This window comes from Numida meleagris, chromosome 3 (genome assembly GCF_002078875.1).
Source record: "Numida meleagris isolate 19003 breed g44 Domestic line chromosome 3, NumMel1.0, whole genome shotgun sequence".
Classification (NCBI taxonomy): domain Eukaryota; kingdom Metazoa; phylum Chordata; class Aves; order Galliformes; family Numididae; genus Numida; species Numida meleagris.
This window is the reverse complement of record NC_034411.1, coordinates 34,725,401-34,752,400: the sequence shown is the minus strand read 5'-3', so window position 1 is coordinate 34,752,400 and position 27,000 is coordinate 34,725,401. Positions and strand designations below refer to the sequence as shown.

Below are 27,000 nucleotides of genomic sequence, written 5' to 3'. Positions count from 1 at the left end.
GATATTTAGAATAAAATGTTCTTTCACTTTCTAAAGCTCAGATGCAGAAATCTCTGCAACTGCTGGGAAGACTGTTTAAAAAAAAAAAAAAAAAGGAACATTGTGAAACGACAGATTGCTGGGGCTCATCCAAGCCTCCCTGCCAGGACAGCGGTGCTTGCGGCTGCTACTGCCACACGTGCCAGGTGTGGCTTCAGTGGTGAGTTCCGTCACCTTGGCATGGTGAGGAGAGACACCCCAAGCCCCACCGGTCACAGCCAGGCCAGAGGGTGGTGGGTTACAGCTGCAGCCTCTATGCCTGGGATCTGTTTTTGGGGCACAATGGATGTTTTGGAGCATTAGCACCCAGGACTGTGGCCGTCACTCGCTGCTCTTGAAACCATGGAGTGCCGTACCTAAGGCACTCAGAAACTCACTGCACTGCTTCAGCCAACCTTTATTTGCTTTCTAGTTCAGCGGGCCCTGCGAAGGTGATGACTGGTGCCCAGGGCAGAGGTAAGGTAGGTGGCTGCGCCTGTCAGCCCAGGCCCAGGGCTGGGGGCCCGGGGAAGCCGTGGCGGCGGAGGAACGGACGGCGGGAGGGGAAAGGGAGGGCCCGCCGAGCCGCTGCGCCTCGCGTCGCCACGGCGACGGCTCAGGGCCCGGCCATGGCGGAGGAGGGGAGCAGTGAGGGTAAGGCGGGGCGCGCCCACTCTGCGGGCCCACGCGCCCGAGGCGGACGGCCCAGGGGGGCCAGCCCAGCGGCGGGCTGCTGCCTGCGGGACGCACCGGGCCTGGGTGCGGGGAGCGAGGGGCCCAGCTCCGGGTGTGGGGGGGTGCCAGCCCTCCGCCAAGGAAAAGTGATCTGTGGTGCTGCTGGTGGCACCGGGGATTATTTTTAGAGGCAGGCATGTTCTGCTTCAGGAAGCGCTGCCAGAAAGTGTGATTTAAAAGCGAAAGGTAATTCCTCCCTCAAGGGTGTCCGAGTGCCATTTCCAGAAGATTGTACTTTCTGTACAGCTTGCAATAGTGTCGCTTCTGAATGCCATCCTTCGTGGAAATAAACTCATATATGTGGTAAAACATTGGAGATTGCGAACGTTATAACAGAAATAATGTAAAGAATAGGTTATTTTGTATTAATGAGTAAAAGCAATATTTTCTGTATATTTGTGTAAATAGTTGTTATGGGTAATGCTGAGTGAGGAGTTTGATTTTGGTAAAAGTGTTTCAGGAGTCGTTTGGGTGCATTGCATAAATTCAGTTAGGACCAGTGTCATAGCAGTGAGGTCTGTTCTGACTATTAAGTTGTTCTTCATTTATGTTTAGTCTAGAAAAAGTGTGTTTCCTTCATCATTCCATTTTTATCAAAGAAGCTGAGGCGCCGTGCTCACAGAGGTAGCTGGAGATTGAAGGATAAGGGTTTGTAAATCTGCTGAACCTTCGGAGAAGAGACAGTCTGGTGTACTGGAAAGCTCTAGCTCCATATATAGTTTGGGCAGCCACTCCTATGATATTGAGCTTTTGCACCATTTTGTTAATCTGTTGGCAGAAATTCTTGGAGAAGGAAGGTTTGGTGGCATTAGTGGATTGTTTTGGTTTTTGACTGCTTGTTTAATAGCTTTTAATACATTTTAAAGAAGTTGAAGCACCATATTCTCCTGAAGATAAACCCTTTTCTTGATTATTTTTTGATTACTTCAGGTATTTTATCATCCTATAAAGAGCTGTTCCCAGGAGACCACCACATGTTATCTTATAGAGGAAAATTGTGCTGTCATCCTGAGCAACCTTGACTCATGAATTCCACTCCTGGCCCTTCCTGTCGGATCACAGAAAGGTGGCATGCTGGGCTTTGGTTTCCTGTCTGCAGAAAGAAGACAATGACTTGTATCTCATGAATAGTGCGAGGACAAGGCATCTAGCTTCCCTTCGGTCACTCATGAGAATCGTACGCTGTTATTGAGCAGACCAGTCGCTTGTTGCCTTATAAAGGTGTCTCATTACTGAGGCAAACTAGCAGTTAGTGTCTCATTGAAGTGCAGAAGCAATCCCATAAGAGAAGGTGGCTTATCTCCATGTCAGAGTCGCTCTTAGACTTCCTGCAGATAGCAGTTAGGGGGTTAATTAGGATTCTCGAATCCTGGATTCACACAGCAATCATGCTTCTGACAAGCGTTCCACATATACACAAACTGCAGCTTTTACTTTATTATGCCTCAAACAGAAGTATAACATTAGTTGTATTGTCAAATAATTAGTCTTTAGGGTATTCCCCTTAGTTCTTGGTACAACTGTAGTTCCACCTGCTGTGGTAAAGGTTTCCCTTAGGTCCTATTATTTTCATGTTTTGGATTCTTCAAAGATAAAATGCCTACTTAAATGTTTAACAGATGTACTGGATGTAGAGAAGAAAAAACTGTGAAAGGCCAAGGCCTGCAACCTCTTCTGCATGACGTTGCTAACGTGTTGCCCTCTAGCTTACATAATTCTTGTGAATAAAATCTTGCATGTGTGTGAGTGTTAATATCATGCCCATGCTATATGGAGCTGTATGTTTTATGCATGAATTTATATTCCTAGATTTCTGCTTTCAATGTTGTTTAATGCTTTTTTCCCTTTATACCCATCTGATTACATTAGACTGCTTCATCTTTCTCTTTTGCATATTCATCCGTATCTTTCTTCCCATCATTCTATGTCTTTCCTCTTTTTTGCTATTTAATTCAATCTGTCCTTCCATTTGTTCTCAGGTACTTTCTTCATAATTTGACAGAATGTGTCAGATTTCCTAAGTTTTTGTATCTCTGATCTCAATGCTAATGTTACTAAAACCTGAAAGTAAAATGTCAGACCGATAGTGCCTGAAGTAAAACTAGATGGAAGACAAGACATATTTTTCTCCAGCTGGGATTTAAGAAATTACATGGAAGTACGAGAGAACTTCAAAAGAGAGAACGTTCAGTATGACTTTATCATTATGATAATAATGTGTACACGATCAGTAATGAGAGTTCTACGCAGACCGTATTCTTTGTGCCAGTTAGCACATATTTATAATGCAATTAATAAGTCATGAATTTGAATCCAAAAGGAAGTAGATTAAATATTCTGAGCTCTTGTTACACACCCTTACACCCATATGGAACTGAATAACTGGTTCTGGTTAACGGAGGTCTTCCAGAAACACGCCTGATTCTGATGTGAAGACTTAAGGAGATGGATAATAGCCATTCTGTGATGATGGTTTTCTCTGGTAAATAGTAGTGGTTCTGGGGATCTTAATTTACAGCTGCAGTATGTAATTAGTCCTCACAGATCCTTTTCTCCACTTGTGAAAAACTCACATTGAGGTTGTTAGTGGAGATGGGAAAGAGTTTTTACCTCTGTTTTAGAGCCTTTTGTAAATATAGTACCAATGTGTTGAGCCATACCCACAGTTGCTCTTTAGCTGCCCTGCTTTGCCACCTGGTGTGCTGGTGAAATGAGAGATACACTGTAGTTTCCTTTTGTTAAGAAGGGGCTGCATATGCCATTTAACTATTACCTTCTGTGAATAAGTAGAGTTGCCACTGCTTCATTTGCCCCTCTGAATCTTCCTACATCGGTGAGTGGGATCTAAATGTTCTCCCACATTGCCTTGGTCTGCTTGGAGTCTGTATTCATTACAGAGATTAAAAATGCTCTGCTGTGAGTCCAACATTAGCGAGCCTAGTGGCTGCCACGAGCACTGTAGCCAATTGTAACCATTAATTGTGCTCACAGGTCTCTTAACTAACCAGAGAGTTTCAAACCTGACGCAGCAAAGTGCTTAAGCTGTGTACGGCTTTGGGGAATCCCATTGAAGGCGATAATATGATGCACATGATGTTAAGTACATGAGTCCATTTGAGTATCTTGCTATACTGAGGATTTTAAATTGTTTTTTGGTGTTTTCAGGGGTTAAGCATCAGCGTACAAAAGCTATAGATTAAACACTTGCGATAAACCTTCAGGCTAAAGTAGTTCATTGGAGGAATTATTTCTAATTGTAAAAGTGGCAGTGTTTCTTTTGAGGAAAAAAAAATACAAAATTAGCATAAAGTAGCTTTCATAGGGCTCAAGCAAGGAATATTTCGGCTGTAAAAGAAAATGTGAATATATGAGATCCCTTAAAAATCAGTGTGTAGTCTTACCACTTGAGGATTAAGAGATGAATACTACTTCCTCTTGTTGACACTGCTGTGAGAAATTGTTTGAGGAGGAAAGTTTATATCTTTTTATTCGGTTGTAATGTGGTTTAACATGCGCCTTGACATGAGTTTGAGTTATGTTTTAATATTTGTACTTGAGACTGAAACAAAGAATAAATTGTGCCCATCTTTTATAGATAAGCACAGGCTGTAGACGTCTGATCCTCTTGGCTATAGCCCTGCAGTAGAAGTTATCTCAAACGCATGTAGAAGAGGTAGTTGCAGATTGGCAGATTTCTTGTTTCCATGGCACGGAAAGTAGCGGAAGTTCTTCAGTTTGGCTGTACTTCTAACTGACTTACCAAGTACAAAATGAGCTGGTTTGCAGAAAGGCTTGAAACTTTGTTTCGTCTTTTAAACAATGCCAACCAGCAGATACACAGTGCTGACAGGGAGCCGGAGAACTCCCACAAATTCTCTCTCCAACAATGGTTAACATGTTATTAAGAATTCCCATATCTGCATACTAATGATTCTGAGATCTGAGGATTTGTTTATTTGCAGTTCACCTTAATTTGTGCGAGCAGATACTGCTTCGTTGCTACTGGCGGTGGGATTTGGCAGGGTGAGGGTGATGGGCAGTAACGGTGGCTGCGATGTGAGCCTGCAGGGACCTGCTGCAGCGTGAAGGGCAGGGCCTCCCCAAACACAAACCTGCCCACCAAGGGTTTTGAGGTTGGACTGCGTGCTGGTCCCGTGGGATATTTTTATAAATGGCCTTTAACTGTAATTATCAATCTTTAAAATTAAATACAGATTCCAGCTCTTTGGAAATGTGAAATACTTCCTGCCCAATGTAAAGTAGGTGTGGGTAGTACGTGAAAGCCCTGCAGATGTGAGGTTGGACAGGATTTCCTTGAGTCCAGCCTGCTGCTGCATACAGCCATCGCTTTCAAAAACTTACCAAGTTCCATCTTCAGTACGGTAAGGATTTTTGTGCTGCTGGTTTACCTTGGCAGGATGTTCTGGACCTGGACCTTGTTGCTGATGGTTAGGTTAAAATGAGATGTGAGTTCTGAAATTTATCCATGGGCAGCATGTGTTGTTTTTTTTTGTTTCTGTTTTTGGTGCTTGCCAGCCTTCTTCTTTAGCTTAGTCTGCCTCAAATGGTTATAGAAATATCTTATCCCATATTGACAATAAATGTAAATGTCCTAAATTTGTCAGCTAAAATACTATTCAAATTCCAACTATGACCCTTATGCAAACAGAAAGAAAATTGGAGGTTGGTGTGCATTTATGACATGTAAAGAAAGTGGTTTAGCCCTGCAACTGTTGCTTTCCAGACAGCTCCTTAAAAAGCAAGTAGCTGCAACAAACCCCTGTAATCCCTTGCTGTTTTATTTCTCTTTGAAACTGCTTTGGTTGGTCCAAGTCCTCAGGACAGAGCAGTGCAGATAGAATGGCAGCCAGTATAGAAGCTGTATTTTTGTTAGCCCATTTAAGACCCTTTCAGGCAACGTCAAGGACTCGTAATATGTTATATAGTGGCAGTGTGTATTAGAAGTCATGCTGAAAAACTCTCCTTCTCTCATGATATTTTAGGCAATTAACATGCCTTTCAAATGAAGACAGTTTATGAACTGCTGTATTCTAGTATCGCTACTGTGCTGCTGTAGTTAAACTTCATGCTAGTTTATGTTTGAAATAAATTACTTCTAAGAGCTCTAATATCCACTTTATTCTGATCTCTGGTTGATGACCGCTTCATCACCCAGTGGCAGTTCAGTGAGCATACCACATTTATGAGACGCTCTGTGCTGACACGTGTTCAGGTATGTGTGTGCTGTTGGTGGTAGGTCTGTGTGCCACACCAGGGCCAACCCCAGTGCTCAGCAGCACGACCGTGTCTCAGGGTGTGCTGCTGTGTGTGCATTACTGCCTTTTGGGCAGCTTGGGGGAGTGCGTAAGGCTGTGAGTGCTGGAGTTGTCCCTTGTGGCTGTGTAGAGTCCAGGAGGAATGGAGACTCTGCCTTCGGAGAGCACACATTACAGCAACACAGGCTGCTTTCTGGCCCTGTGGCAGCCTGTGTTAGCTTTTACCTTTCAGCAGCAGCTGAAGGTATATAGCACAACTCCCAGCGTTGCCAGGAGAGCTGTATATCCTTGCAGGGCAGTTTGCCACTCGTGATGAAAGAGAGTATAAGTACGGGCTAGACATAGCTCTTTCATTAGCTCCCAGGTGTAGCTGGGATGAAAGATACAGAACAAATTGCAGCAGTGGAGATTACAGTTTTTGCCAGCTCTGAGCTGCAACAGGAGTGCTGACTGGTACGACTGCCAGAGTTGGGAATTTAGGGATGTGCAGGACGCTGCTAATGGAGATTTATGCTGAGCTTATCTCTGCCTGATGAAAAGGGAGATTGCATGAAGCTGGTATTGACTTCAAAGAAAGTGTAGCAATTATTTTTTGCAGCCTAACAAACCTCAAGTGCTGTCATTTATTTCAGTTCACTCTAGGAAGGATAACGTTAAGACTTTCCTCATGAGAAGTAGAAGATAGTAATTGTATATTACCTGTGAATCACGTGCATACAGGAGGCAATGCATGCCTATGCAAAGGTTTTTCTTGCTCTCTTTCAATGTCTGGAAGCTATCTCCAAATCCTTGCTCAGCAGACAAGGAAGATTTTTATATTAAAAGGGATTTTCCCCAGTCGTTGTGCAGGTCACTATGGCAAAGCATGTTGTCTCATTGCCCTCATTGCCACTTGTACGCAGTGACAGGTATTTGGCAACTTGTCTGCAGACAACAGCTAACAGAAGGAGAGCTTTGCTCCTGGAGCTAGACCTGTACAAATGCTTAGGGTGAGCAGTATTACTCAGAGCTTGCATTTTTGGCTCACAGAGCACTTGTCTTCATGAAGGCAAACTCAGCTACCGCTTCAGTGTCTGCAGAATAGATCATGTGCTTGGCTGACTGAAATCCAGGTCAGAATTGAGACCTGTTAGGTCCAATTTGGACATCTGTTTCTTCTTGAGAATCCTTACTGGTGCAGCTCCCAAAATAATAATCTGCAACTGTTGTGAACCTCCAGTTGAAGGTTTGGGAGCAGCAGGTAGCAAAGAAGGCTGACTGCTGGAGGAGACAGGTGAGGCCAAACCCTGGGAACTATAGCTGAATATTTCATGCTATGTCCTGATTGCTATTCTAAAAATGCCACAGCTGCTCCTGACATAAACCACTTGACAGCTTATCAAATGAAAATGCATGTCATTATGATCCAGGACTTAGAAACCTTTTGTGTGATGTGAGGTCACTGTAAGTGTCTCACTTCAGAGTTTTGAGAACTGTCTCGTTTAACCCTTCCCTTCAAGAAATGCGAAAAGACTAGATAGTTATGAGGTGAAAAAGAGCTTTAACACGTGACAAAATACGAGGAATTAAAATAAAGAAAGTAGCTTTTTGGCAAGGGCTGCAACAGCAAATACACAAGGTGTGGGAGAACTGAATTCCATGAAAGCTGGAGAAACCATTAAGGTCATGACAGGTGCTGCTGTGTTTTGAAAGGTGCTCAGGAGAACTGCCAGGCATTTCTGCTGTAATGATGACTCCAGATTCTTTGAAACTCTGAGGTTATCGCTACTTTTTGTCTAGAGGTTTGGGCATACATGGGACATTCCCAGCATGCATTTCTTTTTGTTCCCAGTGCTGTGCATTCTCTGGAAGGCAGGCAGTAAGCTCTGTGTTACTGCTCACAGCCCTGCACTCCTTAATATGGGGTCAGTGATGGGTTAGGATAGAAGGAGTAAGGCGCTTAGGAAGGTCAGGTCAGGGCATTAGCTCTCACTATTGACTGTTTCAGAGCCCAGAGGGACTTTGTACTAGGATGATAAAAATCTGTAAGCTGTAGCTCCAGGGAAAGGAGCCAGGCAGAGCACTACCCCACACAACTGACTGCAGCACCCCAGTAGCCAGGAGCATAGCAGGAGATAGCACAGGCAGCCCAGGGCTGTGGCGGGGTGGAGCTGCTCACAGTCTGCAAAGCAGCAGCTACACAGCAGTAGGCTGGACCTTGGGGAGGGCTGGGGGCCAAGAGTTCATTTTAGAAGTAGTAATCCTGCTGCGCAGTGTCATCCCGACTGGCCAAAGCTGGGAGCAGAAAACTTGCCTCCTGTGCTATGTATATGGGGATCCAGCTTGCAACATCATTTCTGAAGGGAAGAGCCGCTGCCTACTAACACCAATGTGGCAGGGGCTGACTGCCTCCACTGGGCCATTCTCCTAGCAGGTATAAAAGGAAGGCTGTAGTATAGGTTACAAATTACTCACTAGAAAATGCCTGAATCTCACAATTTTAACCTGGATTAGTTAAACTTGTGGGTTTTTTTTTTTTCTTTTCTGGGCATGCTGCTAGGTCCAGAATACTTCATCAGCAGGAAGATCTGGTGCAATAGCCAAGTCCTGGCTCCAGCCTGCACACCTGAATTTCCAAGGCCCAGACTTGCTGGTCTTGGCTGGATTCTGCAGTGGGCCGCTGTCTGGGTTCGCCCCGGATGAGGAGTGCCTCCCTTCCTTCAGGGTCTGTCTTGCTTTAAATTGTTTTGGCTGGGAATGTGGTACACTCTACTTCCCATGTGCAGCCCTGTCATACAAACCAGCCAGCCTCTGCACCTCCGTTTCTCCTCTTTGGCAGGATGCCAATAAAGTCACAAATTTGTTTTGCAAAGAGAAAGTGGGGAGAATTTCTCCCACACTATCCTACAATAACAAAAAAGATAGGTATATAAAAACTAATCACTCATTAAACTTCAGCAGGTGCTTCAGATTTGAGAAAATTTAACTCCAGCTTGAGTATAACTAGGTAGTATTCCATGATCATTTCCCAGGATTTTAGGCTTCTTTGCTGATGCTTATGAAGACTTGTGCTTCAATATGTATACGTATCTATGTAGATATAACATAGGTGCACGGATTGCATACAATAAAAGCATCAGGGCATATTTTGTTGTACATTTCCTGTGTTGCATGAAGTGTTTTTTTGCATGGATTGATGCATGCCTGTGTTCACCACTCAGACTAACTGCCTACCAGGGAGTGGAGTTTTCTCTAGCACACCACAGAACTTTAGCATAATTCCCCTGTATGTCCCAGAGTTAGCTTGTCATCAACAATCAGCTGCCAGTCAGGAGCTGCTTTGAACAGCAGGAAGGAAAGATTTTCTTGCCTATAGTGAAGGGGAGAAACTAATCACCTTCTTAGTGCAAAATGAGTCTAATCGTGAAGGGCTGGATCTCAGTGGGACTTAATTTTTACTTCTTTGAGAATGCTTGAAAGTGACTTCTGCAGAAACCAGTTAAACTTCTTTCTTCTTTTATAGGAGAAAGGCTAAAATTCGGTTTACCTAGGTATCGTTTGTGATATCATGGGATGATTCTCATCTAGGACAGAGAGCATTATCCCTTTCCTAAGTCTGCAGACCATAGCTTGGACCCCTAATGGAACTAGGTTCCACTGTCTGCGAAGACCTCAGCTCAATCATTTCATGCTCCACAAGCTTACAGCTTAATCGTATTGTTCTTTCCTTTTCTGGTATCTGCTATATTTGTATTTTGCATGTCACTGGATGCTCAGAGTAGAGAAGAAAATATTTCTCTTGTCCAATTATTTCTAGAGCATAGCATAAAATTAATGTTTCAGCATATTGAGTTGACTCTACTTTACACTTCCTCTGGAGTTGAGGTCACTAGATAAAATCTAATGCATGCATTTTCTTCTGTAGAGCAGAAAGTTTTTGCCAATAAGTCAGATTCAAATGGCTTCAAGATTATTTTCTCCCTGTGTTCCTTTCCCTTAGTAATTGCTTTAAAATAGAAGTAGTTAAATGCTGCAAGGTTTTCTTCCTTGGACTGGGGAGAGCTTTCTGCATTATTTTTAAGTCAGTCAGGTTCCTGAACAAACTTCACAAGGGCAACACAAACATTCACGGCTGAATAATTTAAGAGGGATATACTTTCGTTTAGAGTTAGGAAAGAGAAATAGTAGTGTGACAACGCCTTACTATCAAATCACCAAGAATTAATCATAGGAAACTAGACTGGCTTTCCCTTTTTGCTCTGGAAACAAAATATCTTAATAAAACAGATGTGCTTAGTTGAGAGAGTCTGAGATTTCACCTGTGCTGCTGATGCTTAGTATTATGACAGCTTTTTAGTATCCTGATCTAGGCAGTGATCCAGTTAACAGTTGCTTAAAAGCCCGATTAGATCTTGTAAGAGCTAATTGACAACCTCCCCAGAGTCGCAATTGTGAAGCTACTTATTCTTGCCTCATATTTAAGAAAATAAATGTTATACATTTCTTTTAATTAGAACTACAGCCACGTATATAGATTTATGTATATCATTTTTATGCTCTAATTTCCCTTAATAGTGTTGCGAAGTACTTTGGAAGAGTTTAAATGAAACGGTGGCCACAAACATTGAAGACCAGTCATTTTTGCCTTTTAGTTCATTTCTTTCATCCTTTTGCCCTGTACACCTACCTACTAAACTGGGAATTCCTGTTAAGGGGAATGTAGTACATGCTTCACATCTTTATGAACAGCACCACTCTCCTGTTCTATTGGAGAACTGTTACTGCATTTTGACACATTTATAGGATTTTAACTCCATGTTAAAGCTGTTGATCAGCAGAGGAGAACTTCATTAGTTATTTCTGCTTGTTGGCCAAACCCTTTTTTGGAGCATGCAGTAGGCTCAGATCTTCAGCAGAGACTTCAGTTTTTTGTACCTTTTTCATCTCCAGCTGGCTCAGAGATTCCCCCTAGCCCAACCACCTTGTCACCTCTCCTTTTTGTTTGGCATTGTGTGGCAAGACAGACAGTACTACTTGTGTTTTTGGGGATGATGGGAAGAGCTGGAATTTGTAAAAGTTAGTTGTAGGGGTCTTAGGGAAAAGTGCTGGAGTGGTCTTAGCAGGGTGATTATAAATTCTATAGCTTGGATCCATAAGCAGGAGGAGAAGGTTCACTGAAGTTGAATGGACATGGCAGGGGGCATCCCATTCTGGATTTTTCAATCTGTGGGACCAAAATGACTTCCTATCTTTTTGGTTGAAGTAATGGCTGGTGGGATAGAGATATTTTAAATGATACTGGAGTAGCCAGGAGTTCTAAGTGTAGTCACTGATAGGATTCAGTACTTCCTGCTGATGAGCCATGATTAGTGGATGGAAAGATCTACAAAAGAGCTGTTGATAAGAACCTGTTCAACTAAAAACAGAACAAGATGTAAACGTCTCCAAATCTGGCTATCACTGGACAGAAGTTACCCAGTTGTATCTCTTGTCGTTTTGGACTGACCAGTTCAGTCAGAGGCAGCTCCATGTGAGAAAAGGTTTACCAGAGGTCACCAGAGACCTCAGGGTTTCATTACACCTGCTTTTAACCATAATATGGTACCACAAAGGGAGGATGCAGTAATTGATGAGGTGCCTATATGCATGTAGGTATTTAAATATAAAATTGACAATATTTATTTAAATATACCTGGACTAATGTTTATAAAGACTGATGTTTCAGGTATGTTGCGCAGTAACATTGAATAATAAAATGAAGGCCATGGGTGTGTCTATCAATAAAACCTTAATCTTAGTCTTTACATAGCTTTAAAAGAGTTTCAGGGTGTCACCTTGTGTAAATGGGTTCATCAACTAAATCTTTACTGGTGAGCAGCAAATACTGCTCCCTAGCATTTTACATGGTTGTTTAAGGTTGTATTCTTTTGATGCTGCTTTTTTTCTTCATATAATTTCTCTTCTGTGAAAAGACTTTTTGAACCATCAGAGCAACTGGCCCCAGGGAAGAAAAGGAAGCTCATATAGTTAAATGAATGGTAGTATCTAGCAAATTGTATTAACTGGAAATCACTTTTTTAAATGCTCGTTGCTCAAGAGTCTGGCAGAGCCACATCTATTTAATTGCTTCTGTTCCATACAAAGACTGAAGCTGCGGTCTGTGAAGAAGAAATGTCACAACTGGGACAGGTGTGCTGCTTACGGGCTGTCTTCAAATGAGCATCAAGTGCTAGTGAACAGTCTGGATAACCTGAAAAGGAAATAATTGTTCTGAAAGAACCAGAAGAATTAATCCCAACTCCCTGCCAGTCTTACTTAACTGGCAATGCCTAGAGCTTTACCTAGTTCATGCTAGAACTGGGAAAAGTAGAAAAGGATAGTACAGCAAAGGAAACTGGTACTGAATACAATTTTCAGTTAATGTTTCTGAAGGATGGATTTTAAGACATTTAGTGTTTTCATACCTTGTGCGATAGAAAAATAAATGAGAATGAGAAAATGCAAAAAAACCTTGATAAGTATCTGAAGGAGTTTATCAGCATAAAAAAGGAAGTAGTATGTTATCCCTGTGTTTCTTTTTGCAGATGCCGTGGTAGCTGAAATTGAGAAAAAGATTGCAGAAGCTTTTGAGGTATTTGATCATGAAGGCAATGAAACTGTGGATGTCAGGTTTGTAAATATCTTCACATAGAGATATTACAGGCTGTAGTACAGAGATAAGTAACTCCCCCAACTTGCATCTGCCTTACCAGAAAATATAATTAAAACAATCCTTTTGACCCTGATCAGACAAGTATGTCTTTGTTTAATAAACATTTTGCATTGCTCAGTGGTTGGAGACTGAGACTGGCTTGAGAAAGGGATGCTGGGACTGGTGGGGCCAAGTGGCAAGAGGAAGGTGAACCCAGACAAGAAGTCTAAGGCTACAGTTATTGCTAGCAAATTTCTGTTCTACTAGCTCATTTGGCACTATGTCCCGGGTACTGAATGTATACCTTCACTTTCAAATTTGTCTCAACACATCAAGGAGTGTCCCTGCCAGTCTTTGTCATGGTTACATGCTCTCAGTAGGTCATCCCTACTTCAGTGCAGCCCACACATCCCTCCTTCTCTGGGGTGCTGTGAGAGATGGATATTGTTCTGGTGATGAGGTGTTTTATGAAGCTCACATATAACTTGCATTTAGGTTCATTATATAACCATGCAATAACAGTATGTAATAATGAACATAAGGATGAACACACTCAGTTGTACTAAAAGTCCATTTAGCCAAGTATCTTTATCTGAGCTACTAGATGTTAGTTGGGGAAGGAATAAGGACTTGAGCAAATACACAGTATTTCTTCTTTATTGTGCATCTGCCACATGGATTTGAGTGACTCCTGATGTTGAACTTTATGTTAGATAGTGAATAATCGTTCTCTATTAATCTTCTGAACACCATTGATGATTTCATAGCTCTCTGTCACATCCCCCCCTCCATCACTGAAGTTCAGTGCTGAAGAGTCTAGATATATTTAATCTTTAATGAGAAACTGTTCCATTTAGTCATTCATTTTTGCAATCCTTCTTAGTCGGCTGTCTCCTTTTTTTGAAATGGCATGACCAGAACTGGGGGAATGGGATGGCCAAAAGAGAGTTAGGAACTGCTTGTGCTATGGCTTTAGCCTGCAGTGTTGTGGAAATACAAACAAAATATACGTCTGAGGGAGTAAAAAGTTCAATGTAAGACAGAAACATGGACTGTTAGACTCATCAAGGCATAACAGGATACACGATACGTAGCTAATGGATATCAAATTGAAAAGTTGTCAATACTGATATTTTTGAAGTTTGAATATTTGACAATGCTACTTCAATTTCATTTTAACATAAATATTCATGACATATAACAACATTACTTTTGTCATAAAAAATTAAACACATATTTATGTCCCCTTGAGTTGTTACAAGCTGTTGCCATTGAAGTTTACTAAAGGAATTTTTCATACTTCAAACTACTGTTTTCACAAGAATTTCACCAGATCTTTTAATTATAACTCAATTGGTTCAATTAGTTAAGCACTACAAAGGAGGGGGAGAGCTGATGAAATTATTTTGTCATTAGACAGTACGTGTGAGGAACTCACATGTGAAATGACTTTTCAGTTATAGTAGGTAAGGGGAATTTCAGGAAAAGTCTCCACATTTGGTACAATTGTGTTCCATCCTCTGTCAAGTTTTTTGGGAGGATTATTTCCTTAAATCTCTTATTTTATCTCCATCCCCAAGGAGGTGATCAGTGCTCAGAGCTGGAGCTGCCCTGGTGTCCCCCCAGCTGTCTCCTCCTGGCTGGGTTGGTGGCACCCTGAGGAACACCTGACCCTCACTGTACTGTGGCATACTTGTTTATTTGTTTGTCATTTACATCTGCAGTCTTGTCTGCATAGACGTAAAGTTTTCTACACTCTTCTCTAAGTTCTGTGATGGATATAGAGCTTGAGAAAAGTGTTACAACAATGAAATGATGCAAACAGAAATTTCTTTTTAATGTTTTCATTCAACCAGTATGTTATAATGTGTGAGAAGGAACAATCAAAGTCTATGTAACACTGTAAATATACAATTTCACAACTAATTTTAATCAAAGGACAGTTATGGCAGTGAAAAACAATTTATTGCCTTGTTTAGTGTCCTATGTTTATATTGCAGGACTGTGTCACAGTAATGTGACTATTAATGTCTGATTATCTTATATCAGAAGGTGGCAGCACAGCACAATTCTTAGCCATGGTTGTAGAAGTATGAGTGTTATTTCCTGAAATATCAGATATATGTGAGGAATACAGAAAGCTACACTCACTGGCTTGACAGGCTGACATGAGTGTTGGGTAACTCCTAATGCAAATACAAGAATTAGAAAGAAATTAAGCCTGAGGAAGATAGTGTTTCATTCTGCTTAGAATATGTCCTACGTCAGTGGCATCCATGATTTTGCAAATGTTGTTATTGAGAGTATCATATCTAAGATGAAAACCACGACAAAAAGTTTTCCTGTGTTTAACTGTCGTTTTTGTATGCTGGAAACTACACAGCAGAAACTGAAGCTGCTAATCTAAATGACAGTCAGGAGGAAAATAGAATTATCTATCTGTGCAGCAGGAACACAGCAGGGCTGCTTCACTTTTGTAATTGTTGTCTTCTGCAGTTAGAGTTTGTACCTTTATAGCATTTAATGCAAACCTATGTTTTTGTCACCTTTCATCTCAATAGATTTCAAAGTGTTTTATTAACTATGAAAATGTAGACTTTACTGTGATTAAGCCTAATAAATAATTACAGGAAATCAATTGAAAATTAACTTGCACGCAGTAACAAACACAAGAGTAATAAGGAATTTTTGGGGAACCCACAAGTACAATTATACTATTCCAGAAAGCTTCAAGATACTTAATGTCTGTGAAAGAAGGCATTGCTTACCGAGACATTATCTTAAAAGTCCACATAGATATGCTTATACATGTGGGTACTTACACATGCGTGCTCCTATATGCAAGCTCTGAACTGATGGCTGTATTCTCCACAACCACTCTTGTTTTGCAGAATCACTGACACAGATGTTTTACTTTCTTTCAGAGAGATTGGTTCAATTGTCAGATCACTGGGTTGCTTCCCAACTGAGGCAGAGCTACATGAACTCCTTGCAAAGGTAAAGGATTTACATATTTTCTATAATCTTCTATCTTGAACTTGCACAAGTTTGACCCTTCTGCCTTGCTGTGTGGGAAAGCTAAGCTCTTTTCCTGCAGGTGAAAAGAGGAGGTGTCGTGTCATGGAATTGAACTGGGCAGTCTCTCAAGTTGCCTTGAAACAAATCTTGACACTGATGAGGGAACAACAGATGGCTTAAAATGGGAACCCTTTGACTCTCATTTACCACAGAAGACCACTGTGATGCTAAGCCACAGTGGAGGGCTGTTTGTAGAAAATGGAGGGATAAAATGTTTTTGGCCTATGAAAAAGATTGCTCTAAACTGCAATTAGATTGGATGTCCAAACCCTAACCATCTAGCTGCTCTGGACATGCCAAAGACAAACACTGAATGACTAAATAACAAAAATTATTCTTGAACAGGTATTAAAATTATACATCAAAATCCAAAAATACGCAGAGGAAAGACCTGGCAGTTTTTCTCCAACAGATTCTGTTACTACTGCATCTTATAGCCAGACTGCTCAACTTTCTGTCCTTCTGAGGCCTACCCCAGTCTTGAGATTTCGCTGTTAAGTAATCTTTTCTTGCTTGATTACTTAAGTCAAGTAAGAATTCAAATATAAAGACTCTCAGGACTTAGAGGTCCTCCTAGTGATGTGGAGGGGTAAGGAACTTCTACTGTCTTTCTCCAGGGTTTTTTCCTGCGCTGTAACTTTTATCTTCTCAACACATGCTTGTAATGGAAAGGCTGGGTTGATAGTGCCATGGCAGGGTGAGGTTAATACATGGGGCAAAGAAGCGGGAAAAAGACTTCACATTGCTTTAGAAAAGTGGTGTGCCTTAAGGAATGGAAGGTTTTGGAGCTGAGAAGTGGGAGAGGAATCTTCTCTTTCTTCATGTATACACCAGTGTCATGGTTTATCCCAGCAGGCAGCTAAGCACCACACATCTGTCTAGTGGGATGGGGGAGAGAATAATAAAAAAAAAAAAGTAGAATTTGTGGGTTGAGATAAAAACCAATACAGAAAAGGAAGGGAAAAATATATATTATTATCATTACTATTATCAATATTTACAAAACAAGTGATGCACAAGCAGTTGTTCATCGCCTGCCAACTGATGCCCAGCGAGTCCCCAAGCAGAGGCTGCTCCTCTGGCCAACTTCCCTACTTTTCTTGTTCAGCATGATATCATATGATATAGAATATCCCTTTGGCCAGTTTAGGTCAGCTGTCCTGGTTCTGTCCCCTCACAGCTCCTTGTACACCTAAAGCCCCGTCACTGGAGAAGCTGAAATCCTTGGCTATGTGCAGCACTTCTCAGCAACAAGTACAACATTGGTGTGTTATCAACATTGTTTTTCTCCTGAAGCCAAAACGTGCCATCAAATTAACTCTAGCCCAGCTAAAACCAGGACAGTCAAGATGCTGGGAGTCTCTCTTTTCTTTGTATGATTGCATGCCTGTCTCTCCTCAGTAGACTTGCCCAATCTCTTGTAGATCAGAATTTAGTGAGAGAAATCTTGTGCTAAGTCTCAGGTCTAGCAGTACTAACTGCTTCAGAAAATGAAGTGCAAGTAACAATCAGAGGAGAAAGATCTTTTAACATGATGCTACGTTCTGTCTGCTGTGGTTCTCTATTCTCAATAGCAGATTGTTCTAGTTTCCACAGACAAACAAGACAAAGTGGAAAGATTATGGCGCTTAGTAATGATATTTTTGCTGGCCAACAGAGATTTGTGTTTGCAGTAAATGGACAATGTAACTGACTCAAGATACAGATTTAAGAAGATGCTTTGACATGGAATCATAGCCTTAGAGTTGGAAGTAACCTTTGAAGTTCATCTAGTCCAGCTCCTCTGCAATGAACATCTCCTCTCCAGTCCAGAGGAACCTGGAGATTTTAAGTCCTGCCTATTCCTACCAAGTTTTTTTCCCCCAATTTTTAGTGTTACTGAAAATTTGAGATAAGTAACGTAACAAAGTACAGTGCAATGCAGCTATGAGATGGGAAGTTTTTCAGATGCAGTGGCATAACAAATAATGTTCATAAGGGTAGGAAATTAAAGTGCAAGTAATGCAAGAAGAAAGGATGCAATCAAGAGTAAAGGTTAATCTTAAAGAATACTGACCTGAAAGTTAAATCTCAAAGTTTTCATGGTGTTTGTAAATGAAACCCTGGCATAGGTTAAGTACCAGAAGAAACTGTCTTCTTGTGGAATCTTCAGTGTATTATGCTAATCACTAATATCAAGTTATCTTAATTTATATAAGGTACCATTATCATTGATTATAATAGTACCACTTAATTTAGATAAAGTAAAAATATTCTCTCTTGACCAGTTTCTAATCAAGATATTTCTCCAGTATTTTTGCCCTTTTTAAGCTGTGGATCATTTCTGTTTCTTACTACCTCTCTACAACTCCCTGAAAGGAGATTGTAGCGAGGTGGATGTCAGCCTGTTCTCCCAGGTAACAGTGATAGGATGAGCACTCTGGCTGTGCCAGAGGAGGATCAGGTTGGATATTAAAAAGAATTTCTTCTTGGAAAGTGTGATGAAGTATTGGAACAGGTTGCTCAATGAGGTGGTGGAGTCACTGTCCCTGGAGGTATATAAGGAAAGAGTAGATGCAGTACTTAGGGATATGGTTTAGTGGGCAGTATTGGTGGTAGGTGCATGGTTGAACTAGATGATCTTAGAGATTCTAAGATACCTTTGTCTCTCAGTTACCTATTTATTTTAACAAACCAGCATATGTTGCCTCCAGATTATTCCTATCTGCCAAATCAGCATTTACATAATTATTTTATCTCTAAAATTATCATATACTGTTTTTTTTTTGTGACTCAGTTCCCCAAATGTTATGTGGACAATAATAGTATGACTGTGAGAGCAGAGATATGAAACAGAATGAATGCTACAGTACTTCCGTTATGGGAGCTGTGGATGTACCCAAAGGAGGGAACAGAGCAACACTCATGGAGTTCAAGCAAGCAAGCACTGTTATTGTAACAGCCACTGTGGAAAAGGGGAGAAATTACAGAAAAGGGAAAACACCAGTGGGAAATGAGGTGTAGACCAGGACTGAATGTGAAGGAGAGTAAAAGGATGTGTGTACCTGCAAAGCTAGGTACTTTCAGACTTAGGTGAAGTAAATACATTCAGTTTACTCTCATACCTATCTAATATTAGAAATAGGATTAATTTTAACAGTTCAAGACATTGCTGGGCCTGTACAGCCACTGAAATGGCAGCTGTTCTAGAAGGTCAGAGGGAGCTGAGGTTCCTTACCACCTCGAATGACTAGGTCTGTTGTCAGGAAGTTCTTCACAAACTGCATTCTGAAGGCAAAATACAAACAGCACACCAAAAAAAGAGACAAATCTGGATGACATTTGTCAGTGAGGAATGACACTTTCACAGGTATTTGTTATGTTGAGAGTTCATTGTCAGTGAGTTCTTCTGGTATGAAAATTAGGATAATGTTGAACTGTTTGGATGAGCAGACCTAATGGTTTTTGGCTCTTAAACATGGTTTATATAACTTACTATCTTCATGGATGTTTTGGGTCCTTATTTTTTGTTGCTCTGCTTAATATAAGACATATATATTTCTTTCTTTTTCTGTCTGTGGACTTTTGAACTAATACAAGTTGAAGCACAGATGTTCCCTAAAATGTTCTGTTTACAGATAGCTCTCAAAATTGTGATGCAGCTCTACATTTAAGCAACTGAATGTATTAGGCAACGCCCTACACTCTGACCCAGCTCCCATGAGAAAGATTTATAGCTTTGTAGCTTCCCGGCTCAGCTCTGAGATTTCAAGTCAGTGCCTATTTGAGTCTTCTTTCAGCTGTGTCTGTGAAGAGCCTAGTAGGATGTGACTGTGAGACTACAAGGAAAGGATTCAGTTTCAACACAGACAGGAGCAAACTAACACCATTAAGAGCTCCATTTGGGGGTAAAACTTTCAACTTTTAGGGAAGGGATACACCCAAATTGTAGGGAGCAGTATTTTACCATGTAGGAATGCCATGAGAATGCAGCTAGAAGTCCACGATGTTTTGGGACTAACCTGTTAATTTATTTGAGAGGCAAAGGGGAGCTTTTCTTTGTGCAGTAATTTATGGGCTGCCTTATGACGGTTTCAGACTGCCCTGACTCCATCTGTCTGCTTCTCTGGTCCTTCTCTTGATGACTCTCTCTGGCTACAGAACATGTGGAGGCAACAAATTTCATCCTTGAGATGTACTAGACTGGGGCTATGTCCAAATTAGCACATTAAATGTACCCAGAAATATCCTTGGGTGCTGAAGCCAGCTGGCACAGAGCATTCCATGTCTATGCAGGTAAATGTTTTATGCTGGGCAGCTGCACAAAATGGCCTGCTGGGGAGAAGTGCCCACAGTCCCAATGCCTGACAACTGGGCCTGGTAGCTGCTGGGCAAAGGGTTTGATGGCAGAGGCCAAAACCATGCCGGGGAATGTGCTGACTGTGTGATATGATGGATGATCATGTAACACAGCCTGGGGATGCTCCAGGTCATACCTACCTTCACTGATATAATTGCTGTCTGAATTTTTAAACCTCTGCTGAGTTATTGTGGAAGATAAGATCAGTTAGTTGTCCAGTTCTTTTGCATGAATGGTTTCTAAGCACAAGAGGGCAATATTGAGTTGTTGAAAGTTTCTATAATAGCAGGCCTGTGTTTTGTCTGGGAGATTATTTCTTCCTTTAATTTCTTTCTATTTGAGCACAAGCATTTCAGGCATATGTGACATTTAAAAACTTCATATAAATTCTCTAAGTCTAAATCTGTAATTTTATTGCAGAGCTCACCTCACCTCAATTTTCTAATTCTTCTATTAGTTTGTGAATGATTCGTATAACCTACTGTACTTATGTCTTATTTTTAGGTAGAAGAAGAAGAACCAACTGGATACGTTCATCTAGAAAAGTTTCGTCCAGTGATGACAAAAGTACTACTCGCCAGAAGGTAATGTGAACTGGGACTTTAATTTATTCCATGGTTGATTCTGAATGAATGTATCTGCAGTAATTTTATGTAGCTAGAAGGAAGACAGATTTTTAAAAATTTAAGTTACGTAGTGAGATTTTTGTTCAAAATGACATAGTCTACATAAAATTGTGTTGTGCTATTGGTACAAATAATATCAGCTTGTAATAATGAATTGTGATAACATCTAGCTATTGTATTTTCAGTGTGAATCAGAATTATTTTCCTATTTCAACTCTGAAAATATTTTATATACAAATAAGGTCACAACCATTACTTAATCTGAGTTACAGTTGCTGAGAAGCACAGTCTGTTAAAGTATATTTTTAATAAGTTGTATAAATCAGCTTAGTGTTCATGTCTCAAAGTGACTGCCAGGTACTGCTGAATATATACAACCAGCACTCTGCTGATCTAAAACATTTGCTGGTCTAGAAGTCTGGAAAAAGAATGCTGTTCATTATTCAAAGGTACATACAAATTTTTGGATGTACGCAGAAACTTATGCTGTTTTGATATTCTGCACTAAAAAGCAATCTTACCGATAGGGAGTTTATCTTTTTTCTTAAAGGTGGTAACCAAGGGTTTAGAGAGACTTAGTCTTGTCCAAAACTCAGAAGCTATTTTGTACACAGAGCTCCTTTGGTGTTCTACACATGAAATAGCTATGGGATTTCCCTCAATGTCGCACAGCATCCTGAGGTACTGGGCACACCCTGAGGCTGTATTGAGTCCCTGTGTCCGTGCCTGGACAGGGACCAACCAGTCTTCGGTTCCAGCATGCTGGCGTAGGCATGTTGCCATCCCAGTCTTCTGCACCATTGCCTTCTCTGGCCTTCTTCATGGCCTTTTCTGAGTCCACACTGATGTTCACCACTTCATAAAGTGATGCCTTTCTGCGCCAGGCTCTCTCTTCCTCCTCCTCCACCCCCATTGATACAAACACACATATAAAAACACACACTTTTCTCAGGCTAGCTCAGGCTTCTCAAGACTCACATTTATCTTTTGGTGCCATGTCTATAGTTCACTTATCCAAGGGCACGTGAGATCTGGATCACAAAGAACAATTTGTTTTTTAGATAGTAAAAGAGTGAAGTGAGTCTGGGTGAAACAACCAAGCATTTTAAAATGAAAGCTGTGAAATCACGTGCACTTATGCACACATACATGCACCCAGTGCTGCTTTCTCTGTGAAACTGTTGCCTATAGTCAGCTCAATAGACTGTCAAAGTCCCACTAGCTGATCTGTTGCCTAGCTACCAGCCTACCTGGACAAAACTTTTGTTTTCTTGGTTTGGCAATTTTCTGTTCCCTGCATTTGCTATGTGGAGTGATTCAGCAACTATTGATTCCTACTAACTCACTCAGCCAGCTCAGACATGCAAAAACAACTCATTTGACTCCTTAGCACAAGGAGAATGAAACAGGAATACAATGAAAGACTCAAGGGGTTAAGATATGGAAAGTTCCATAAAGTCAAACTAGAATTAAATGTTTGATAGACAAACTAAAAATAGGTTTTCCCTTTCTAGTACTGCTATTTTATTATTTCAGGATAGTACATCAGCCTTACAAACTTTAACTCTTAACTTTTCTGATTCAATGGTTTCAGCTACAGGCCTATTCCAGAAGATGTCCTTCTACATGCATTTGAGGTCTGTAACTAAATATTCAGGTACATAAGTGCTGGGAAAAAAAAGTAGCTGATTCTTGATTTAATGTGATTAAAACCACAACAGTTTTATCCCTTTTATTTAAAGGCTTTAGATGAGAATAAAAGTGGATACATTACTAAAGAGGAGCTGGTAAAATATATGACTGAAGAAGGTAATATGTTTTTTTATAATATCACTGTTTATGTAAATAAACATTACATGTGTATATGGCACCTTGTGGTCCTGATTCTTCAAGCCAAAACTTGCAGGAGTAGGTACACAATCTTCAAACAATCCTGTTGCCTTTATGAGTGTCTACAGACTAGAACATTTCACTGGTGAATAATGCAGGGAAAGGACATTTATCTGCCTTTTTGCAGATACTGTAAGATAGAGCTTATTATTATAGAGTCATAATTTAGTCTTGTGTGAATATTTTGTGATTCTGTGCACATTTTTGTGCTTCCTAAGGATGTGACTCCTTTTTTCCTCCCTCTAAAACTTCAGTTTAGATTTCCAAATGTTTCAGGTAATTTCAGAACTCATTCATTCCTGCATTATCTTGATCTTAATTCTAGTGCCCTACGCAAACAAAGAGATTCAAAGACCAGATTTAAGTTGTATACCATGTAATTCTCAATATCCCTTGAAGAGCCTGCTTTTCTTGCATGGCTGACTCATCCCTGCCTGCCTCAAGTACAAAATGACAAGTATGCCTTGTGCAAGACTGGGTGTTTTGGAGCTTGTGAACTAAATGTGAATCAAAAAATCCAAGCCGTCTATCTTCTTTCTTAAACAAGCTGGCTTGGCATGCAGGACTTCTGCATTTGCAGAAGTTAAGGAATTGGATTCTTTTTTCCTCCAGAAGTACTGGAAAAAATATCCTTGCAACAGAGAAGTGGTAATTTGTCAGCCCTGAAAAGAATAATTACGAAGACGAAGTGTTATTTTCTGTTCTTTTCCAGGTGAACCATTTACTGAGGAAGAAATGGAGGAGATGCTCTCTAGTGCTCTAGATCCAGAAACAAATGCTGTTCGATACAGAGACTACATTTCAATGATGATAGTAGATGAACCTGAAGATCTTCCACAGTAGAGTCTGAGGTGCCTTTTGGTAACAGCAGTGTAGCTTACCAGTTGGTAGAAATTTCAAGTATAACAAAACACAGTGAGTGACTTTGTGCTTATAATTAAAATAAAATTTGAGTAGTTGTATTTCCTTGGATTCTGTATATATATTGAAATCTATTCACACTTGGAAAAAGAGTTCTTGACAGAAATATTGTGTAAGATCTGGAAAAGAAATCATGGAATTGGTTTGAAAGATAACAGGAAAAATAATGGAGTCGAGAAATGACTTTACAATTGCTCCTGAAAAAGTAATGGAAAAGTGAGACCTGGGAAAGCAGATAATAAGTAGGTAAGTGAGTATTTTAAGATGACTGAAATTGTGAGGGCATGCTACTAAGATAAAACTTCTGTATTGAAATGTGATCCCTGTTTGTGTTTAACTGATGAGGCATTGATTGCTACTTTTGAAATAATATCACAGATCAGTTAAATTTTCTGCAGTTTGTAAGTCTTACCAAATGCTCGCATTTTGTTCGCCGTGGGCAATTAAACTGGAGCAGTTAGTTCCATTGTACGTTACTCATCCATTGGCATATGATACTTTGCTTCCATTTTGAACATGTAGTTAACACTCAAACCATCACTAGAATCAAATTTACAAACAAAATAATACTTGAGAACATTTCCGTTGCTATATGCAATAAACAGTTCTCATTTCATAATCAGTTTGAAAGTCAGGAGCTTATATTGTTAAAAATTTAGGAACATAGGACTGGAATTTGATTTTCATAAATGGATAAAGCATCATCTTTTGAAAGATGATAGTGTAGAATACTTTTCTCCAGTGCTCTTCCTAGAAGATGGCTACAGACCTCACTGCTCTTCTTTATCATTTTCTTGATTGTTACTGCTCTGTTGCCCTTTAACTTGACTTTCAGTTCTTTCCCCTTGAGTTCCTTCCATGTACTTTGTGTTCTAGCAACTAATGAGTGTTTGCTGCAGAGATCTCTGCCTGTCAGAGAAGATTCTGTGGTCTGGTCCACTAGGGCACCATCTTGCACTTTGTAATGAACACCTTCTGCCCCATTTCTGTTCTTCTAATCTCTGTCATGTTTAGGTTCCTCCTGCACAGTATCCTACCACTCCTCTGCATTAACTGTGTATCCCAGCTCTGTGTCTTCATCAGACTTCATCAGCTGATGAAATCTGGGGAGAACTGACACACGGAGACATTAAATGCCTTCTCCCCATTGTACTATTCTAGTGGCAGAGCTGAGAACAAGGCAAAGGAGGATTCATTTTATGTCTTTTGTTCTGTCCGTTTAAGCTGGCAACTCAAAGCAAGTGTTCTCAGACACGAGAGCAAGAGAGCTGCTATGCTTCACAAAGAAGAGATTAGCACAATCTAATGTGGTGATGGCAGCAATCAGAAAGAGACCATTTTAAAATTCTCTTTTTATTGCTGTATCCCGAGTTGCATTCCACTGACCTTTTCTTAAACAGTAGGGCAGCAAAGTGTTAATACAAGTGAACATTTGCCTAGATCTTAGCTGGATTTCCATGTGGGAATCACTGTGGTGCTGGTGCAATGCACTCTGTTAATACATTTACTATGTATTTCATTTCTTTCTCAGTAAGAATGAAAAACAAAGGTAATCATTAGGGTTATAATGTGTGAAGATACAGACTTTTAAAGATTAAAGTAAGAGCAGGAAAGATCCATTAAAAAAAATATTAGTCTTCATTAATCTCTCTTTGGAAGCTGCAGTTATTTTCCCTAAGTGAATCCTTCCATTTGATACACGGTGTGTTGGACTAGATCTCTAACGCAGCTCGCATGAATACAAGCTTCATTCATATTCTGCGTCTGGGAGCCACTGTCAGCTTCATCTTGGATGTCAGCAGGAAGATGCTCATTTCAGGAAATCATTTCAGAGCTCACAGCACTGCAGAGAGCACAATTTGTGTCTGGTGGTATTACCCAGAGGCCACCTTAGCCACAGCTGCATCAAATCAGGATGCCCTTGTGCAACACAGTTACAATTCCTAGTAAAGATAGGATCCTATCATATCTCCTTTGATGATGTATATATATAACTTTTATTGTACAGTCCTCAAATGCAAAGGAAGAGGGTACTCCTCTGGCCTTTTTGAAGGGTATTACTCCTCCAAAAAGATAACGTGTAAGTACAACAAATTGAAGCAAATTGCAGTCTTGACTTTGGGCATAAGCAACCAAATTCAGTTACCTGCAGTTTCCATACTGTGAATGAAGGAAGGGTCAGAAACCAATCTCAATCTCTGTAAGGTCCTAAGAGCAGAGTGCTCCCTGTCGGCTAGGGTCACCTTGCAGTGGCCTGATTAACTTGTAAAGGAGCTGCCCCGTGGGTTCCCTAGACAGTAGCCAATTAGTGCTGACTTCCATTGCACTTGTCTTCCATGCTGTGCTGGCCCATGCTGTGCCCAGCTGCTCTCCATAGCGGTGCTGGGCTGCCTGAAGGTCCCAGGTTGGGTTTTCTGTGCACCTCGTATCTCTGTGCATCCTGGGGATGAGCAGGGTCCTATACCCTAGGGAGTGCTGGTTGGAGGGAGGCTTAGGGAACCATTTTGCTAGTAATAAATAAACTATTTGTTTTTAAATGGTAAATTTGAAGGGAGAAATACATTACTTCATCCTCATCTTTGAGGTAGGTAAATTTAAATTTCTGCTGCTGAGTGGTCGTGAGCTGTTTCTTGCTACGCGCCTGCCTCTCCATGCTGGCTGTTTTCCCTTTTCCCTCAAGATCAGGAACCAAGATAGAGGAGTGGATTGGGCTGGGAAGGCTCTAGGGAGAAACCTCCTGGACTAGATCCACACGAGGAAGCAGAGCTAAGGCTTTGCAGAAACTGAGGAGGTCAGAGGCTTTTTCACCTAGTTGTAGGAGGGAGAAGGACTTCATTACCTAGATATGGAAAAGAAAAAAAGTAGAGAAGAATAAGAAGAAATCAAAGAAGCAAATGCTGGAGACCATCTACAAATGTAACTGAAACAACAGGCTGTTTACATCACTGCTACAAGTTGTAGGCTGGACAAGTCCGTACTTGTTCAAAACATTAAGTAGATTCAGCTGTGTCAGAGCAGATACTGTATATAGGGATACCTTCTCCACTGGTACTGTGGAGAAACTCTTATAGCAGCTGAACTGGTAGTTTGGAGTCTAGCTGCTTGTATTCCAGGTAATATATTGTTTTTTTCTGTTTCCCTCATCAGTTTCAGAGCTGTTTCTTTACAACGCTTTATCTCTGCTGGTAGCAGAGGACTTCAGCATTCTCCTATTGCAACGTATACCAGGATGGTATTTGGGTATAGGGACTGAGAGATACAGTAAGTAGCTGTTGTGAAAAATGAAGCATGTTTCCTGGCGTGTTGGGTCTGGCAGGGGAGAAGATAAGAGCCATGGGGAGAAGATAAGAGCCATGTGGAGAAGCTGGGCAAGGGATAGATAGGATACAAAAGAAAGTTTTTTTACTCTTGAGGACAGCCAGGCAGTGGAACAAGCTGCCCAGGGAG

The 27,000-nt window shown here is 40.8% G+C and overlaps 1 protein-coding gene and 1 long non-coding RNA gene across 4 annotated transcripts; both read left to right on the top strand.

Moving 5' to 3' along the window:
• On the top strand, positions 1–23,594 carry EFCAB2 (EF-hand calcium binding domain 2). 3 transcript variants are annotated; one of them, XM_021392035.1, is made up of 8 exons: positions 27–199; positions 452–495; positions 12,593–12,677; positions 15,624–15,696; positions 20,621–20,700; positions 22,337–22,379; positions 22,485–22,551; positions 23,345–23,594. In XM_021392035.1, exons 1-8 carry the CDS (start codon positions 42–44, stop codon positions 23,473–23,475), a joined length of 681 nt encoding a protein of 226 aa, XP_021247710.1. In that variant the 5' UTR covers positions 27–41; the 3' UTR covers positions 23,476–23,594. The 3 variants fall into 3 exon arrangements, with proteins under 3 accessions (XP_021247711.1, XP_021247710.1, XP_021247712.1); XM_021392036.1 differs by lacking the exon at positions 452–495 and having other exon boundaries at positions 1–199; XM_021392037.1 differs by lacking the exons at positions 27–199; positions 452–495 and adding an exon at positions 522–672.
• On the top strand, positions 689–2,837 carry LOC110396421. The gene is made up of 2 exons (XR_002436953.1): positions 689–939; positions 1,684–2,837. It is a non-coding gene; the product is annotated as an uncharacterized LOC110396421 (long non-coding RNA).

Excerpts from the sequence above, each read along its gene's own strand:
- EFCAB2 (XM_021392035.1), top strand. The coding sequence starts at position 42 with ATGCAGAAATCTCTGCAACTGCTGGGAAGACTGTTTAAAAAAAAAAAA. Across the intron at positions 22,380-22,484 it reads TCCTTCTACATGCATTTGAG|GCTTTAGATGAGAATAAAAG; the intron begins GTCTGTAACTAA and ends TTTTATTTAAAG. Across the intron at positions 22,552-23,344 it reads AAAATATATGACTGAAGAAG|GTGAACCATTTACTGAGGAA; the intron begins GTAATATGTTTT and ends GTTCTTTTCCAG.